General features: G+C 53.7%; 1 protein-coding gene across 1 annotated transcript; it reads right to left on the reverse strand.

Moving 5' to 3' along the window:
• Positions 1-360: 360 nt before the first annotated feature.
• CD101 (CD101 molecule) lies at positions 361-19,078 on the reverse strand. The gene is made up of 10 exons (XM_053970489.1): positions 18,988-19,078; positions 18,732-18,877; positions 13,466-13,843; positions 12,220-12,636; positions 9,148-9,525; positions 7,998-8,381; positions 6,678-7,082; positions 3,372-3,773; positions 2,176-2,571; positions 361-677 (listed from the first exon to the last, which is right to left on the reverse strand). The coding sequence occupies exons 2-10, from the start codon at positions 18,739-18,741 to the stop codon at positions 484-486; spliced, it is 2,964 nt and encodes a 987-aa protein (XP_053826464.1). The 5' UTR covers positions 18,742-18,877; positions 18,988-19,078; the 3' UTR covers positions 361-483.
• Positions 19,079-19,301: the final 223 nt, after the last annotated feature.

Consider the following 19,301-nt stretch of genomic DNA (forward strand, 5'->3'; position numbering starts at 1 on the left):
TCACCAGCAAAGAGTGGGCAAAGGATGACTTAAATGGGACACCAATATTCCACTTCCAGTTCTACCACTGGTTTTTAGCCTGGATGCCACACAGATTTTGTCAAGACACCTAAAATTAGTAGAAATGTGGTACTTTTGTGTTACAGCGCAGAAAGAGCTGGTTTTTCCCTTATTGCTGCAGAGGAATAACATCACTTCTATCCACAGTGGGAGGTGCATACTGCAAGGACATCCCAATGTACCACAAAAAAAAAGAGCAGGAAATGGGTGAGTAGCTAACCTAAAATACAGAAACACTTGTTATGAAAACCCTATTTGCTTAGTAATTCCAAAGCTGCTTCACTCCATCAAAAGCAAACACACAGTTTCAAGGATTTATTGCAAGAGCTACTACAAAACAATAAAAAGCCCCTCTGCAAGTATTCAGTCCTCCTCAGCTGTCCAGCTCTGCTCCTCCAAGTTACATCTGCCTCTACAGACCAGCTAAGTTTTCTTGGCCTCTTCACTCCCTTCCAGTTCCATCATCCACCCTGTGATGTTGCCCTTCTTGTTTTTCCTGAATTTGCAGTACCAGCAGAAGAGAGCAAGGGCCAGGAGAAGGATCAAAACCAGTGGTAAGTATAAGATGAAGTTCAGTAGTGGTGGGGATGAGCAGATCCTAGACAAAACAGTTGACTCTGAAGGAAAAAAGAAAGAAAAAGTGAGGCCTCTAGCTAGTTTGAGTTTCTCACTCCTAAGTGCTATTTTCTTAACACTTTTCCCTCCATCTTCAACAGCTACCAATTTTTAAGAATTCATACGGGCTACCTGAGAAGAGGGAGAGAAACCAAGTAATTTGCCTCAATTTCTTGTCTGGGGAGGTCAGATAAGGCCCTGGCTTGTTCACCTGAAACATCTCAACAGAAACAGCCCAGTTCTTCTGCAAACCCATTCCAGACTGGGCTCAGTAAGGAAAAGCAACATATCCTGCCTGACACCAGTGACAGTGGGATGAGGTAGAAGTCTGTCAGAGGCTGCACCACTGAGCAAGATGGGATAAGAGGAAAGCTGAGGAAACCAGATCAAGAGGTCCCTGTCCCCCCAAACACCTGCCCCTCCTTGTTACTGCTGGTCTGCTATCGTATTTCATCCCTACTGAGCTGCAGGCAGCTGTGAGCACCATCCTCATCCCTGGCAGCTCCTGCAGAACAGCTCCCCAGCTGAGGTGGAGGCTGCTGGGTACTTCAAAGATACCTGCATCACTGGAGGAACACACATGCACACACATGGCCACCCCTCCAAAAAAAAAAAAAAAAAAAATTTAAAAAGAGAGGGAGGAAGAAAAACCACCCAGCTAATCTTTTGCCTTTTGTGAAAACCATGCAAACCACTTGGCAAAACACTTATTCAAAAATCGGAGGAGAATTTACTACCAGTTACTAATCAATTTTATCAATGGTTACTCCACCAGTAATGTGTAACAAGAGATAGAGGGAGCTGATGAAGGAGAAATCTTGCGTGCTAGAGAGCTGTGATGGATAACAGCAGTAACACAACAGCAGGGGGGATGAAGTGCTGTCAGTCCCTCTCTGTGCAATTAAATCCAGATTAGCTCTGCTGTAGGTGCAAAATCATGAGAGCAGGGCCCGTGCCTGGCTGTGGGAGCAGCAGGCACAGGGGAGGGCTCTGCAGGGTCACTCTTTCCGTGCTGGTCAGCTCTGGGAATTGCTGCAGAAGCCATAACTCGTGTAGGCACCCAGGCTGGCCTCAGGCATGGCAGCTCCAGAGCTGAAGGTGAGTACAAGTGCAAGATCCTCTCAGCTGGGTGCATCATGATTGATTTCACAGTTTATATTTTTTCCTCCACATGGGTCATCTGAGCCTCCTCTTTTCCCAAAGCAGCAACAACTCCTGCCTATTACCTTCCTAAAAACGCTGCGTGCACCTGACTGAAACCTTTGCTTTATTTCCTTAAACTTCTGCTTGCAGAATCCAGTGCTGCCTTTGCACCCAGCATGCACCCCCACTCACCCCAAAGCAAACAGAGGCTGTTTTTAGAGACCTCAGTCCAGACAGACTTGCCAGAGAAGTCACACCAAGAATTTTCCCCCCAAAACATGTAGGTTCTGGCCCCAGCATGGCTATGGGGAGACGAGCCATGCAGGGTGACCAGCCCCTGGCGCCCAGCAGAGTTACCTGGAGGGATGGTGGTGAGCTGGGTGTACCCCGAGCATGCCAAGGCTTGCACAGCCCAGTCCTTCCCCTCGCCCTGCTGCTGCCATTCCTGCAGCTGGCAGTAATATGCCCCGGCATCTCCCCTCTCCACGCTGCTCAGCGTCAGGCTGAAGTCGCCAGCGGAGGGGCGGCGGAGGTACAGCCTCGCTGCCAGGCGCTCCTCGGGGTACTCCACGGTGCCATCGTGCTGCAGGGCCAGCAGGGCACTGTCACGGCCACTGCTCGTCACCTGGAACCAGGTGGCCGAGAGGTGTGAGCCGGGCAGGAGGGCCCCCTGCAGCCGGCAGGGCAGCGTCGCCTCCTCGCCCTCCCTCGCGGAGATGCTGTGGTTGCTTTTGTCCACCTGCAGCTCGCGGTCTGGGGGAGAGTGCAAGCAGAAAGAGATGCTGCGGTGTTGTACAGCTGCGAAAACGCTCCTGCCTGCACCCACAGGCTGACAGGAACCTTCTGGAGCAAAGTGTGAGGGATTGGAATGGCCTCCCACAGGTCCCTTGCTCCTGTGGACTCATTCTCCTTGGGGCGTCGTGTCCCCACCTTGCCCATCATCTCTGCTCCCCTGCACAGTAATACTTCCTACCCCCTCCAAATAAGTGATAAAGGCATCTTTTGGACCAAAAGCTATCTCTGATGCACTTTATTTATGGCTGGAATGAGGCTGAGAGAGGGAAGAACTGAGCCAGGGAGACCCATTATGCACCCCAGAGGTGCAGTGATTAAGGTGAGAGAAGCTGAACCTCCAGTCTTGTTCCTTAGCAGCAATGTGCTGCAGGGTAAGGAAAACCAAATGTTTTCCTTCAGGATGCTCACGAGCATGAGGTAAGGGCAACTTCTCTATTCACAGTATTGTACAACCACCCAAGTGCACCAGGTGTTGGAGGGAAAAGAAAAAGGCCAAATTCACTTTGTTATGAAGCATTCGACTACATCTGCCAGCAGCAAAAATAGCAGCTCAGTTGGTTTGGGAGGATGTGGTAAATCTTCCTAATTCCCTATTTCTCTTTGAGAGGCACTGACAACTCCTGTATCCCTAAGCCTCTGATCCAATACAGGAGTGCTGCTTTTCCTAAGCCCTGCCAGCTTAGGAGAGGCCTGGCATAAGTCATAAGTTGATCCAACCTTCTCCAGCAGCACCTATACAAGGGATAACACCTGCTCACCTGAGAGTTTGAACTTCAGCGTGGTCCTTCCCGATGTTCCCTCTCCGAGCTTGTACCAGCCATCCACCAGCCAGAGCCATTCCTCTACCACACAGTAGTACCTGCCCCGGTCCCCAGGGTTTGCAGACAGAATCTGCAGCTGGAAGATGTTGCTGGACACCCTGTAGCTCAGGAACCGGGACTTTTGTGCAGGAGAGCTGAATTCAGACCCGTATTCCAGTATGCCGCTGTAGTTGGCCCTGACGATTTGCAGGGGTGTTGCATCTGCCAGAGGAGGCAGGAGGTACCAGGAAACAGCAAACTGTGAATAATTCTGGGCAAACACAATCCTGCACTCAATGGCTGCGTTACCGCTGGCAATTTCCACGGAGCTGTCTGTTGTAGCAACCTGAAGCTTGCTTTCTAAAATGGAGAAGCAAAACAATCATGCCAGATGCAGCTGCCAGTACAGGGATACTGACAAGGAGAGGAATAAAGCTGTCCTGAGAGAAACACACTGGAAGAGGAGTAAGGAAGAAGGTGCACAGAGGACAAAGGCTCATTAGGGGATGCTGGAGCAGAGGGTGGAGGAAGGAGGGAAAAAGCAAAATCCACCCACCCTTGTTCAAACAATAGCAGGGAATCACAGCTGGGTGTCATGGGCAGGAGAGTAGCAGAGGAGGTGCCTTGGAGACCACGGAGCAGGAATGGGGGGATGGAAGCAGCCATTGTGCTGGAGCTTAGAGGCAAAGCCTCTGTCTGAAGCAAATGTTTCTGTCTATCACTGCTCCCATCAGCAGGCTCACACATACGTGACAAAACCAGCCCACCGCTTTGCAGACTGTGAACAAGTGTCTTTTATCGCAGAGAGACTACAGAGCCTCTGTGGGTTTCACTAACAGTTGCCATCTCAGGTGTTTGCTGTGGTTCTTAATCCAAAACCACACGACAGAGACCTGCAGACCCTCTGTGATCACACCCAGTGATTGTTCAATGCTGTGCAGTTGAGGAGAGGAGAGGGCTGGTGCTGCCTGCAGCTCTGCCCTCGGCAGAGGGAAATTCTGATCCTGATGTATCTGTGCTGCTCCTGCTTTGAGGGAACCTCTTCCCACAGCACATCACCTGCTGCTGGAACCTCTCCAGCAGTGAAAAGGCTGCAAATCTGTATCTTTAAAGGTCCTCCAGCCACCTGCATTTCCCCTCCACCCTCCCCTCCATGCTCAGCAGTCAGGGGAAGGAATAAACACAGGTATGCACTCTTGGGAAGGGAGAAATTACTCAGCTGGAGACACCATCACTGTAGGCTGAGTTTCCATTCTTAGCACTTTCCTTGCATATGAGCTGAGCAGCAGAACACCCTCTGCCACAGGGGCTGGGGACAACTGAGCTCCCTTAAGGCTCAGCCCCTGGGTGCTGGTTTGGGGACAAGCAGTAGAGGACACACTGAGATGGTCCCTCAGAATGTCTCAGACCCCTGCCCTTGGCCACAGGCTCAGCAGGGCACACTCCTTTCCAGTCCTCTCCGAAGGGATGTGATGGCAGCAGGTTGTGGAGAGGGCTTTGGGAGAGGAGGGAGCTGTGGCTTCTCCCACAGGGGCTGAGGGGGAAGGGGGACACTGCAGCAAAAAGCTTGCTGGTCAAAGCAAAATAATCTTTCATGGATGTCCCTCCCATCTGAAGATGGTCCATAGACCACAGCAACATGTAAGCTCCTAAAGCTCCAATTGACATCTAGTAAACAAAGTACTGAAGCAAAAAGTCAAGATTTCCAGTATCTCTGCAGGCACCAGCTATAAGGTTTTATATGAGGAGAAGCAGGCTGGTGATTTTCATGATTTGCAACTTCATTTTCTGCAGCTTCCCCTCAACCCTGTTGCTGCCTGAGCCAGCTTCCTCCCCAGACTTCCCTGCCTTCCCAAATATCCTCCACTGGCTCGTGCTGCCTCTCCAAGAGAGGTGGCACAAGAGCCAGCAGGAACCTCCCACTGTGCATCACCCTCTCCCAGTTCCCACCATCTTTATGGTGTTGCAGTCTCCAGCGGCAGCTGCAACACATTTGGAGCCAAATGTTGGAGCCTCATGCTGCTACCATCTCTCCTCTGTATAGATGCTCTGCAATTACACCTGCTCATCTTAATGCCATTTCCACTAGAGATGTGCACTCAAAGATGCTGATTATTGTCACCCCTTCGCCTCCCTGCCACCCTGCCCCAGCTGGTTGTAGCTCCAGTGTTCAACAGAGCATCCCAGCAGTCAGCTCCACAGGGAACAGTAACAGTGGAACAGGAGAGAGCACCAGAGGAAAGAGCCCAGACAGGGTAGGAAATATTATTAGCTTACACCACAGCAAACCCATCAGTTAAAATACATGAAAAATGCATAATTTCAGTTCGCTGGGTTGTGATTCTGAAAATCCAAGGATTTTAGAGGAAAGGAGCACTTACTGCAAGAAAAAAAAAAGTCCAAGAACTCTCCTTTGCTGGTAGAACAGGCACGAGGACAGAAAAACCAAACCAGCCCATATTCTCACGCCTGCCTGCAGAGGCTCAGGGGCTTTGGCCAGGACAAACCCTGCAGTTCCCACAGCAGCCCCAGCTGGGAGCAAGGCACGCTGACACCGGGGTGCTGCTGGAAGCAGGCGCATGGCAGGGTGCACTGGGGGGCTGGGGTCTGCTTGAAACATCTCTCTTCCATAAGAGGACGCAGCTCCCAGCGGGATGCTGGCAGGAGGGATGGCAGCGCAGACCCTGCCTGCAGGGCTGCCCATAAAAGGGAAGCCTGGGCAGGGCCCCGCTGCACAGCCCAGCTGTGCCCGGCAGGAGATACCTCCCCACGGAGTCCCTGGGGCTCAGGGCTGGCTGCCAGCCCGGCAGGGAGGCCTGGTGCTCTCTCAGCATACCTTCAATATTCCGGTCAGGGAACACAGACAGATCCCAGCATCAGCTTCAGGGGCTGCTCTGTCTCCACTGCCTCCCAGAAGCCCACACCATGGGGGGTACCTCGCACCCCAAACATTCAGCTGGGCTTCTTGGGGGGGGGGGCAGTGCTTCTTTCCAGAAACCAGGCTTAAAATCCTACTGGCAAGGCTGATCCCTATATGCTTGGTGTAATCTGCCAACAAATAGATACTGCCGCTTGCCAACACCAAATTTGCCTCCAAGGTTTTGTCAGGTGCTGAGGAAGCACCAAAACAGGCAGCACCATCTCCTGCAGCCCTGGGAGGTGACCCTGCTGGGGACACCCCGGACATCAGTGGCCCTGGTTGCCCCGGTCACATTTGCTGGATTGAAAGTTGCAGGAGAGACCTCTGCTGAAGGCTCTGCTTACCTGGCAGCACCACTTTTATTCCCACGGCATTGGAGCTGGTGCTGGCTGCTGGCTGCCCCAGGGGCAGGATGTTCCTCCTCCAGACCTCCACCTCACACTGGTATGTCCCCTCATTGGCAGGCAAGGCACTGTGGATGTGCAGCCTGAAGGTGGTGTCAGTCTTCGCCAGCTGGGCTTTCCCCTGGAAGTGTGGCTGTGCTGTCCCCCAGAGCACAGTGCCATTGGGAAAGACCTGGACCAGCTCGTGTGAGGGACCCGTGGGCGGGCTGGGCTGGAAAAGCCACCGCACAGACAGCGGCACCTCCTCCAGGGCGTAGCTGGCGTCCACTCGGCAGAAGAGTTCAAAACTCTGCCCGTAACTGACGGTGGCAATTCGGCTTCTCAGCGTGGCGTGCAGACCGAGACCTGCTCGGGAGGAGAGAGCCCTTGGCACAGGGACACGAGTCCTGCCCTTGGCGTGGGGACACAAGTCCTGCCCTGTGCCACCCCACCACCACCCTGCCCCTGCAGCCCCAGGCACCGCAGGGCCATGGCACCAGCAGTGCTGCTGCTCCTCTGCCAGTACCACTCTCCACTTAGTTGCACTGTGCTCTGCCAACCCCACGCAGCCCCTGGCCCTCTCCTACCTGCCACTTTCCCACCCTCAATTTCCCAGGAAACTCTGAGTGCCTTCTTTTCCAGGGTCCCCAGACCCACACCAGAGGAGCCAGGGATCCTGTGCTGATGCTGCTGTCCTGTTTGCTGCTTCCCTCCACCCTCCACAAAAGCTTAACAATTCCTCTGGCCTCACTGGTGCTCTCAGGCCACCCAGCCCAGCAACAAGAAAGGAAAATCGCCCTAAATCACAGCCAAAAGCTGCCTCTCCACAAAGGCACTCAAGAAGGAAGGATGTGAGATTAGCAGCTCTGCACTCAGAGAAGAGGGCAGGAGAAGCAATCAGGCCAGCACCAGGGGTGTATCTCTGATAAATACCACCAGAAAATTCAGCAAGTAGCTTTGTGGAACTTAATTACTGCAAGTAATTATGCTACTAGAACAGATATTTTGTATTCCAGCTTAAGGAGACAGGCCTGCTGAGCAAGATACTGCCCTTCAGGTCTCCAAGCGTTTTAGCCATTGTCTCCCACTGCTCTCTCCCAAAACACACCATGGAGGACTCTGGCATCCTGGTAGAAGTGGGGAAAACTGAAGCACTGCAGGGCCTAGGTCACCCTGCAGCAGCAGCAGAGCTCAGAGCTCAGCAGGCCTGTGTCCCACTGATGTGTCCACCCGCTTCTCCAGCACTGCCTCCAGCCCAGAAACAGGGATGGCTGCACTCACCCATGGAGCTGACCGTCACTGCTGCCTCCCCCTTCCCTGTCCAGTTCCGGCCTCGGGCCCAGTGCGTTGCTTCACACCTGTACTGCCCGCCGTCACCCTCGTCCAGCGTGCTGGGGACCACCAGGGTGAACGTGCCGGAGCTCTCCTTCTGCAGCCGAAGGCTCCCCCGAGCCCTCCCGTGCTGGTAGGCGCTGCCCAGGCTCAGGGTGCCGTCCTGCTCCATGGTGGCCACCAGCACGCCGTGCCCCAGGTGCTGCGGTGGCAGGTGCCACCAGCGCAGGGACACGGGGCCGGTGGCGCCCTGCACCTCACAGTGCAGGACCAGGGGGTCTCCCGCCGTCACCCGTGGAGTGCTGGTGGACACAGACAGGCGCACGCGGCTCTCTGCAAAGGACAGTTACCACCTTGGGATGCTGGGCTCCTTAGGAAAAGCCAGAGATGCTGTAGCATTAAAGGGAAAGACTCGATAAATCTTGATGTTGGAAAAGGAAAGGAGTTGGGGAATTGCCTGGAATTTTCAACCAGACTTTCCCTATACATTTGGAGAAGGCTTTGTGGTTGCAGTTTTTTGCTTTGTTTTGGGTTGTTTTTTTTTGTGTTTTATGTCTTTCTTGGGACATGGACAGATAAAGAATTAGTTTAAAAACAGAATCCCAGCAGGCAGCTCCTGCTACATCAGAATAACCATTATCTAGCTATGACAAGGAAACCAAGTGCCTCCTACACACTTTTCTTAGAGTGGTTTCTCACAAATCATCCATCCAAAGCAGTGAGAGTACACTGATGGAAATGGCAATGATCCCCCTCCCCAGACGTACTTGTTCTGCTGGGTTTTCCTGTGATTTTCAGGAATAGCAGCAAATGTTGCTCACAGTTTTCAGTACCAAACACACAGAAGGACCCAGACTCCTCAGAATTCTACCTCTTTGCCCCAAAACTTACTGCAAAGAGACTGGTCTAAAGGTTTACACTTTGTTGACAGCTACTGTGTCTGTCATGCTAAAGCAAATGCTTTTCCCATTATCTATCAAAAACTATGGCATACTTGCACTCTTGCTGCCCTTGTCAAGAAGAGGCCAGACCTAAAGCGTGCCCCAGTCAAGGATCCTGCAGACTTCACCCAGAAGAGCAGCTATTAGGATTTACTAACCTACTGGCGTCACGTCGACTTGTATGCCCGATGACACAACGGTCTGGATGCTGTGCAAGTCCCCAGGAGTCTTCATTTCTGACACAGAGCACTGGTATGTACCCTTGTCCTTCAGCCCCACCTCCGAGATGCTGAGGACATAAACCATGTTGCTTGGCTTGAATGCTCGGAGCTGCCCCAGCTTGGCTCTCTCCTCGTATTCTTCCTCCCAAATCAATACCCCATGGGGGTCAACCCTGGCCACTTCCTTGTCATTGAGGAGCCAGATCACTTTAAAGTTGCTGCTCTTAGGGGCTTCCACCACACAACTGAGCTGCAAGGTGTCTCCTTCGGAAAGGGAGGGTTCAGCAGCAGCGATGTCCACGGAGAGGTCCCTGCCTGTGGGCAACCAAAAACAAGGAGGGTGGTGGGTGGCTCTGCCCATGCTGCCCCTCCTGCCTGGCAGCACCAGTGGCCTTGCAGAGGGCAACAGGAGGGAATTCTCTGTTAAAACTTCTTTTTTTTTTTTTTCGTAAGAAAAGTGGTCGTGATGGAAAATTTTGACCCTGGGGAGAGGGTTGCCAGCTCTGGGCACTAAACAGCAGTTTTAGGTGGAGGAAGTGCCAGAGCCCTGGGGAGCTGAGCTCCCCCCTTTAGAGCACACAAACCCAAAAAAGCAGAGCATTTACTGGGACAGCCTTTGGCCACAGCCTCCCCCTGCTCAGCTCAGGCATCCAAACTCAGGGCTGCCCTAACACAGAGGCATCAGCTTTTGCAGGTGCTGCTCCGTCTCACCTCCTGGAGCTGTTTTACCTCATGGAACACTTATCCTGTAAACCAAAAAGGGGCACAAAGGAGTTTTATGACAGTTGTGGTTCTAACTCTGCTGTTTGTGGTAGAAAAAGGTGCGCAAAGGGCTGGCAATCAAGTGGCTTGTCTGAATCTACTGTGGCTGTTCCTGCACGCTGAAATCCCCAGTGGCTACTGTGGGTTGTGGTCAAGAGATGCTCTCCAAGCTGGAGAGGATTTGGGTTGAGTTCCTACAGAAAGCAGAAATGTCAAGACTTGTCACATCATGGGGAGGTAGGAAGGAAGAAAGAGAAGGTAGATCCTGCCCTCCACACCAATTAGCAGGAGGTGCTGAGCAAAGAAGGCAGTGACAGGGGGAACCTAAAGTCATCTTCCCCTTTGCAGACCCTCTTGGGCAGTCAGTCAGCTGTGTCTGAGGTAGGGACCCCACCTCTGGGTCCTATGATACCATTCACCTTCCTCACTGGGCATTCAATGCCCCTGGTTCCTGGCATCTGCCTGGCTGGACAGTGGCTGCAAGCAGGAGACCCACTGAGTACCTCAAAACCCTGTGCCATGACCCCATAAAGCACTGGCTTGGCCAAAAACCTCGAGGAAGGACTGAGCCCTCATTCCCTGGCTCACACCACTGTGTCCCTGGGTCACTGTGGTGCCCCCTGGGTCTCAGAACAAGGGAAAGGTTACGTGCTGTAGTTTGGAAGTAAAACAGAGCAGCTCCCAGACCACAACTGGAAGGGCTCAAATAATTTATCAAAAGCACAGTACCCTGTGAATTTAAACACTGGTTCATAAACAGTTTGTGAACAGGAATCCCAACTGCTGCAGATATGTTTGGCATTCCTAAATATTTGCTGCAGAGTTTATAGAAACCACTGGAGCATGGTCAGACTGGTTGAAGGCTCTCGGGATGCTCAGCCCTGGGTTCCCCCACTGGGTGCCGAGGAAGAAACCAGCCCTGCAAATTTAATGGAGGGCTTGCACACCCACTGCTGTCCCACCATGGCAATACCAGGAGCACCAACACTGCCACCATAAAGTCCTCTGACCACCATCACCTCCCTTCCACCTTTAACAGTTACCACAGGACAAATACCAAACTCTGACAAGGTTTCTAAACAATCCACGGCACTGATGCCTGAATCCACGCACTTCCAGTCATGACAAGCCCTCTTCAACAAAAGGATGCACAGAAGTGCACTGAGTGCCATTGCTCCCCAAGCAGCAGCAGGCTTGGAAAGCCTTTGCTGCAAACAGTGCACAAGGAGGGGAATAAAGCTTTGCCAGTCAGACAGGTTTCAGGAAATAAAGTGACAAGAGACCACATTCCCTCCCCCTCCTCCTGGTACCTTGCTCCCCCGAGCCACGTACGGAGTGCTTAGTTCTCACCCATCTGTTTCTTTGGTTTCCTGCTCTGACTCACCATCCTCCCATGAGACATCAGTTCCCCTCACTGCCCCAGCTCTGCTCTGTGGCCTCCTCCATTCGCCTTGAGGCGGTGGGGAAGGGTACACCACCTCCACAGGCAGGATTTCAGTGGGAGACTTGCTCCAATTTTACTGCACACTATGTTAAAGGACACCAACTAGCCACCACCTTGTCTTGGCTGCTTTGAGCTAAGGCTTACTGGTGAGAGAGAGAGATTCTCCCTTCTCCTGGGCACAGCTACTCACACGCATCTGGGGGAAGAGCAGGGTGAGAGAAGACCACAGCCAGCAAAGGCTTGTGGCAGGAGGGATGCTCAGAGGAAAGGCCCAATAAACAGCAGCACCAGTTGCTCTGGAAACAGCGGGCTGGTGGCAGCAGGGACAGACAAGCCACCCCCAACAAGAGCCGTGCAGCACACACACAAGCTATCCCTGTGTCCCTCCGTGCCTGTGCTGAGGCACAGTGAGGAGCAGCTGACTTTTTGAAGGCCATGAGAGCCTCGAGGCAGTGTAACAACCCTGTTTTCCACTCTGGAGTTTAGCACTGCCAAGGATCCAGGCTGCTGCGGGCACACGCTGCGCCCTCTGCTAACACCTCGCACGGGTCTCTGAGGCTGTGGGCTTGCTGCTGCCATCGGGGATTCGGCTGCATGAACAGCCAAAGCACCAACAGCTCCTCAACCAGGGGCTGCCATGAGCCTGAGCTCAGCCCAGCCCATCCCCTCAGTGTCCAGTCAGACCCACCAGTGTGTCCCTGGGCTTCGGCAGAGGCAGGTGAAGGGGCACTGAAATCTGCTGCTGTAGAGCCTGGAATGCACAGGGGAGTTGGAGCCAACACGTGAGTTTGCAAAGGCCTTACCCTGGCTCAAAACTGACAGCTGAGTCCTCTCTGTCTGGTTGCAGGAGATGTCCTTCCATGTCTTGTCAGGATCCTCAATCCACTCGGCTGCCTCACAGTACAGCTGTCCCTGGTCAGATGGCTTCACTCCCCTGATGATGAGCTTGTACGTGGTGTTCCCAACCTTGTTCAGCTGCACATCCCCCTCCAGAAACCTCTGCTCATAAGAGGGCCCTGGCTTCAGGATGAAGTCCTTGGAGAGGGTGAGGATCTCCTTGGCACGGTGCTCTCCTGCTCCCTGAAGAAGGTACCAGCCAACTGAGAGATGGGTGTGCTGGGCAGTGGACTTGGACACCTCACAGGTCAGCTCCACCGCATCCCCTTCCACGCGACTGAGGGCCTGGGGTGCCATGGAAGCCGAGAGTGTGTCTGGAATCACTGAGCATGGGGAGAAACACAGAATCATAGAATATCCTGAGCTGAAAGGGACCCACAAGAATCACTGAGTCCAGCTCATGTCCCTGCATAGGACAACTCCCAAGAAACTGCAACCAGAGCCTAAGGGATCTCACAGCACAGGAGAAAAATCTGTAGCTGACTGACAAGGCTTCCATCACCTTGTGTTGAGGTATGAAGTGACTAAAATATCAGCAAACAAGAAAGACAGTGAATCTCTTTACAGTGCCCTCTTCAAACTACAGTCAGTATTAATCAGGCAACCCCAAGGAGAGTAGAATCCATCCCCTCGCTATCCCAAATGTAGACTGGTGCAACACCAAGATGAAGGAAGAAACAGGGCTGAACACCAAGTGGAAGTAGCACATCACCATGTAGATTCAGTGGGCTCACAGTTGGGCCTTTCCCTCTGTATCTCCACCCCATTGCCTTCCCTCCCCAGTGGTCTGCAAGAGCTGCTACCTCCCTCCATCTGTGGGTATCCCACTTGGGTCAATTCCCACACCCTGACCTGAGCAGACAACAACAGTTACTGCACAGAGCATGGAAACTCTTTCCTCCCCAAGTGCTCAGCTGCAACACGCCGTGTCTGCGCCAGGAGCTGAAGTCAGGCAATGGGAGAGCAGAGACTCCCTTTCCATCCCCTTGCTCTGGCTGGGAGGCAATAACCAGGGAACATGCAATGTGGGCATGCCTACCTCAGCCCCACTCATCATCCCTTTCCCCCGCTGTCCCTCTGACAGATGAGATGTCCCCGTGGGGACAGCGGAGACCTGCCCCCCAGGGAGCAGGGCTCTCATTCAGGACCCACCCGTGAGGTTGGTCTTGGCGCTGTAGCTGCCGAAGTACCTCTCGTCGGTGTTGGGCGTGTGGCACTCGTACTGGCCGGCGTCGCGGTCCTGCAGCTCGGTGATGTGCAGCAGCACGGCGTCCCCCTGCAGCCGCTCCACGAAGATGCCGCGGCTGCGCACGCGCTGGGTGTAGATGGCGTAGGGGAACGAGGGGTCCACGGTGCTGACGATCTGCACCTCCCGCTCGGGGGCCGAGGGCAGGTAGATGGACCACTGGAAGTTCTGCTCCGCCGGGCCCTGGTGGCCGCTCACCTTGCACCACAGGGTGACGTGGGACCCCCTCACGCGGTAGAGGGGTCCCTTCTGGACGGTCACCACCCGCTGGCTGGCGGTCAGACCTGTCAGCACACACGGTGTGCAGTTACAAGAACAAGCCCTGTGACAACTTTCTTGTCTTCTGCCACACTGGGGGTCACACGACAGAGACCAGAGCATCGTGGCCAGAGGGCTGCCGAGCCCGTTCTTGCCTGAAGAGCCTCTCTCAGGCAGCATTGCAGAGGAAGCAGCAACCAGGCTGAGATCACTGGAGGAAGCTTGTGGTGTGTTAAAATGGAGAGGGCCAAGCTCTCAAGTCCTGCACAAAGTGTGGGGGACAGGGAGCAGGGGTGCAGAGCTGATCACTGCCAGAGGAGGAGATGCAACGCAGAAGCTGAGGCACACGGGACAGTGGAGGTCAGCGGCAGGCTGGCTGCTGCAGAGATGCTCCATAGGCAGAAACAGAGGAAAGCACAGGAGAGGGGGGTCAGCAAGAACTCCTCTGAAGGCAGAGGACACCAGGAAGCATCAAGAGCTCCTTCCATTTCTGCTTGCAGAGGGTCTGGGGATTGCCACCCATGGACCTTCTCCCCTTCCATAGCTCCCAGCGGTGACATTCGCTCTGTCTGGTGCTCAGCAGAATGCCCACAGGACATGGGTCTTGAGTCAAAAAACAACCGTGGTGGCCAGGGAAGAGAGCTGGTGACAGGGCTGCCTAGGAAACCTTCAGAAATTCCCTCCCAATGGGAGAGGGAGTGAAGTAACGCCCTCCACACTGCAATCAGCCACTCAATGGGGACGTGTGTGTCCCCTCACTGAAACCCTCTTAGGGTTTGGGCTCTCATTTTGGAGTGAAAATACAGTGCAAAAGGAGCACATGCTGATGCACCTCTTCCCACGGCAACTGAGCCAGAACAGTGCTGGCTGAGCCCCCCCATGCCCTGCTTTCCCCACAACACTTCCAAGAAAGCTCTGGCCACTGGGCAGGGCACTCACCCAGGAGGAGGAGGAAGAGGAAGGCAGCTGCCAGGCACTGTGCCAGCCCCATGGGAATCTGCTCTGCTTGGATCCTCTCCCAGAGGGGCGGTGATGGGTTCTCACGGGCGATGGCGACAGCCACGCCGCTATTTAGAAAGTGGCTGGGAGGAAACTGTCTGTCAGTGGTGGTTTCCTCTGCTTAGAATGGCAGGGAGAAGTTACGGAGCGGGGTGCATCAGCAAAGTAACACCCTCTGGGAGGTGACAGCCTGCACCCTGTCCCCAGGCCACCTGGGCAAGTGGGACAATGCCCAAAGCCCCTTCTGCCACTGTGTCCATGCCAGATGCCCACGTGTGGGCACCTACTGGCTGTGGCTTTGCTGTCCAACAGCAGCTCATGGGCTAAACCTCTGTCTCACTCCTTCCCCTTTATTGCATGGAGTAGCTTGCTCCCTGCTAACAGCAAGGAGGGATCAAGGGGCTGGATTCCAGGGAGGGGTGGAAGCAGATTTCTAGGGATGAAGGTTGCTCCAGCTATTTATTTCCCATGGCTGCAGACAGCAGCGTGATGCCCTAGGTACAGGCTAGGGTGGCACAGTGCTCCTTGAAGACGGCTGATCAAGCTCTGCCTCAGGGTGCAGTGGGGCATCCCTCCCACAGCACCCCCACCAGCCCATCCACTGCATGGTCAGGAGAATCATAGCAGCCAGTCCAGCCAGCTTGTTGGCTCTTGAAGGATCACCACAGAGCCAGGAATTGGCCAGGAACTCTATCCTGTGTGCCCATCCCATGGATGCGGGAGATCCTGGCCCAACACTTCTGGCAGGAGCAATGAGACCACGGGGAGCTGCACTGGAGGGCTGAGGGCAGGAGGCTCCAGCACAGTCCCAGGATCTCTGGCACACTCCCAGAGATAAATACTGTGGCTGCATCGCCTGGGACACGCTGCTGCTCCTGCTGGCAGGTGCCAGGGGTGTTCCGGGTCATCCAGGGCACATCCTGGGCAGGGAAAACCCAGTCCCTGAGGCATGTAACCAAAACACTAGAGCTAGGCTCAGAGACACTGCTGAAATTATTTGTTTGGGTTTTTAGTTTGGTGGGGTTTATTTTTTGGTTTGGGGGATTTTTGGGGCGGGGTTGTTTTCCTTGTTTTGGGGTTGTTGGGCTTTTTTTCCCCAGGTGGCACAAAGCATGTATCCCTGAGCCATGCTGCTCCCGCTGCTGCCAGAGGGATTGACTGAACGACTTAATTAGCTTAGGGATTCACAAGCAAAAACCAACCATAACACAGCTCCTCTTGCTAGATCCCAGGGGGCTTCCAGAGGGAATGAGATTCATGTAACAACCCAAAACAAACACGAGGTCCCTCCTTTCCCCATTTATAAAACCAACTCATATGACAGGCTGGGGGGTGGAGGCAGAGGCCTCTTGCTGCAAGGCTCGACCCTCCATCAGCCAGCTCCTCATCAGCTCCTCAGAAAACCAAATCCAGACCAGGGGACAGGCTGTGGCAGCAGGCAGAGGTCCCTGCAGGATCCCACCTGTACCCTGAGGAGGGTCTGTGCCCTGTGGCAGCAGGACACGGCCATGCACAGAGCCACAACTGTGTGGTAGGCTTACATTCCGTGCTGCAGGATTAAACCTTCCCATCTCAGAAGGAAAGGGATGGAGAGGTTTGCTTTCCAAGAGCAACCCACTGCCAGCACTGCCCTGGGGGAATCATCCTGTTGACAGTAAGCCAACCCACTTACCACTTTGGAGGAGGGAAAAGCATCAAAACATCTCTGCTGCAGTGACAGAGTAAATGGAAAGGAAACTTGGAGTTCAACCTCAGTGAGCTTCTGACAGTCAGTGTGCAGATAAACACACACTCGGGGACAGTTTAACTCCAAGCTTGCAACTCTAATGATGCATGAGTCGCAGTTTACATTTGCAGTAGAGAAACTGGGGAGAATGGGATTGCCTGGCCCAACCCTTTCCCTGGCAATAATGATGCTCTGTGGACAAAACCAACAGCTCCCTCTTCCTGGGACTGCACAGTCTAAAACTCACACTCTTCCTCCCTGGGAAATCAGTGCAACCAGACATACAGCAGGGCAGAGTGAAGGAAGGGGATCAGAGAATTCTTTACAGAGACAGAATTGCCATTAGAAGCCGCATCAGTGAGTCCAAATCCATGGGGAGAAAGATTCCCTTGCCCTATTTTCCTAGGCATGACACCAGACAGGAAATGACAGGGAAATATGCTTCTTGGATAGCACAGAGGGTCCCTGCCTGTACCTACACAGAGCAGAGGACTCTCCTGCTCTGAGGCAGGTGGTGCATGTGCCCAGAACCCACCTGGTGAACTGAAGTGCTGCACAGGCCCACAGGGATTAAGCACTCTTGGTCTCTAGGCTCCTGGAACAGCCTGGCTACTGCCAGCACCACAGCAGGGCCACCTCTCAGTACACCTCAGCAGGGTACAGCTACCTCCCCCTCCAGAGCATAAAGCTGGAGGATTGGGTTGCCCAGACCACTGGCTTTGTCTTTTACACTGGTGAGGACCATCTTTAACTGCATGCCTCCGTACCTATTCTCCTTCCTCCTGCCTCTCCCTGGATCCCTTTGAAGGTGCCCTTTTTGAAGGTTGCTCAGCCACTTTGGATCAAAGCTTTCCAGAAAAACACCACCAAAAATGCAGCATGGAAAGTTTTACCAAGCCCATTGCAGCGAGGTGGTGGCTCTGCCTAAAAGAGCAGAGCAGCCATCAGCAACATCCACAGTGACTTGGAAACCTCTTGGCTAGACAAGTGCTGACACTCACCTTACACACTGCAGTGAGCCTGGGGAGAGATGGAAATAAGGCAGGGTCAGCCCCACATCAGGGTAGAAAGGCTGTGGAGGAAGCTGTTGAGGATGAAGGAGGTGACCCAGTATTCAGTGTTTATTTTAGGGAGAGGAGTCTGTTGAGACCCAAAAGCGATTAGGCAAGCACAGGGGAAAGGATGTAACCCAGATCCCAGTCTGGCTGTATGGCTCCCATGAGTTCCCTCACCCCATTTGGGCGCCTGGGGTTAGGGAAGCTGTGGTTTCCTGCACCTGCAGCCATCACATTCATTGCTGGCTTCCACTGAAAAGTCACAAGAAATGCCACCATCCAAAGGAAATCAGACCTCAAACCATGTTTGAGGCAAACCCAGCTTTGCACAGGAAGGGTTTTCAGCCTGTGTGGCTGTAAACACCTCTGTGCCTTGCAAAGAGCAGCTGCAAAGAGCTCCCCACATTCCAGTTTGTTCTTGTGACCAAATGGGGAGGGGGAATACAGCCCAGGGGTGCAGGCTATAGGCAAGCTCTCCAAAAATGCTGCCTCTGCCTCACAGGTGTGAGGAGCTCTGTCTCCCACCCAGAAATGCCACTGCTGTATGCCCACAGTGATGTGGAGAGGCAAGAGGACAGGGAGGGATGGAAGCTGCAGCCTTGAAAGCAAGAGGCTGGCGCCAGGCAGGGTGGGGGGGGCACGGGGAAGAGCCCAGCATTAGCCAGGATAATCTGGCAGTCTTGGGGGACGCGCCAGAAGCCTACAGATAATCAGGGGAGCTGGAGCAACAGACTTTGAAGTCTGCCATCAGGTTTTCTCAGCCCGGCTCAGACATCAAAGGCAGCTGGTTACTGCCCCCAATTACAGAGCGAGCCGGCCTGCTGCCTGCCTTCCCCAAGGCTGGCGGCTCAGCCGCGCTCCCCCGGGCGCACTCGCACGGCCAGAAACCTCCTGACGAAGCATAAATGCCCAAATTCCCTCCAGCTCCTGCTGGAGCCAGGCTCACTTTGCTGGGAGCTCGCCTGGCTGCCACGTGGCTTTCACCTTGGGCTGTGGGAGCCAAGTGAGATCTCGGTGGATACAGATCTCCCCACTGATGTGCTGTGGGGCCTGTCAGTCCCAGGAAAACCAGACAGCCACAAAAAAAAAAAAAAAAAAAAAAAGGGGAAGACTAACACAAGAGAAGAAAATAACCTTTTCTCATGGTGGTGGGAAGGTTTGCTTCCTTTAGTCAAATCTTGCATGGCCCTCATGGAACATGGCTCCAACGCAGGGCAAGGTCAGGGTCTTCATGAACAAACCCTGCAGCAGCACATAAAGGTTGTTGGGGTCAGTTTGCACTGAAAAAACACAACATAGTACAGCAACTGAAAACAAACAATTAAAACCACAAACAAAACAAGAGAAATCGAAAGCTAAGAGCAGAAGTGGCTGAGAAGCCATGAAACACCTGTCTTGTACAGTTGCAGCTTCTAAGGACTCTGGCCACGCTGAGTAGCAAACAGCTGAGAACAACGCACAGCTCTTTTTCAGTGAACTGGTGTTTGCTCTTTTTCGCACCATCATTTCTACTGGGGGAAAAAAAAAAAAAATCAAATCAAATCAGAGTACAGCCTGCCCTCCATAAATCCCGGTGATCCCCCTCTGCAGCACACGCAGGGCCTGATCACGTCACGGTGAAGTCTCCAAGTGCAGCCCCCCTGCCCAGCCCGGCTTCTGCGCAGCACCGGGAGCTGCTCCGCGCCGCCCCCGGCCCGCTCTGTG

This window comes from Vidua macroura, chromosome 2, assembly GCF_024509145.1.
Source record: "Vidua macroura isolate BioBank_ID:100142 chromosome 2, ASM2450914v1, whole genome shotgun sequence".
NCBI lineage: Eukaryota > Metazoa > Chordata > Aves > Passeriformes > Viduidae > Vidua > Vidua macroura.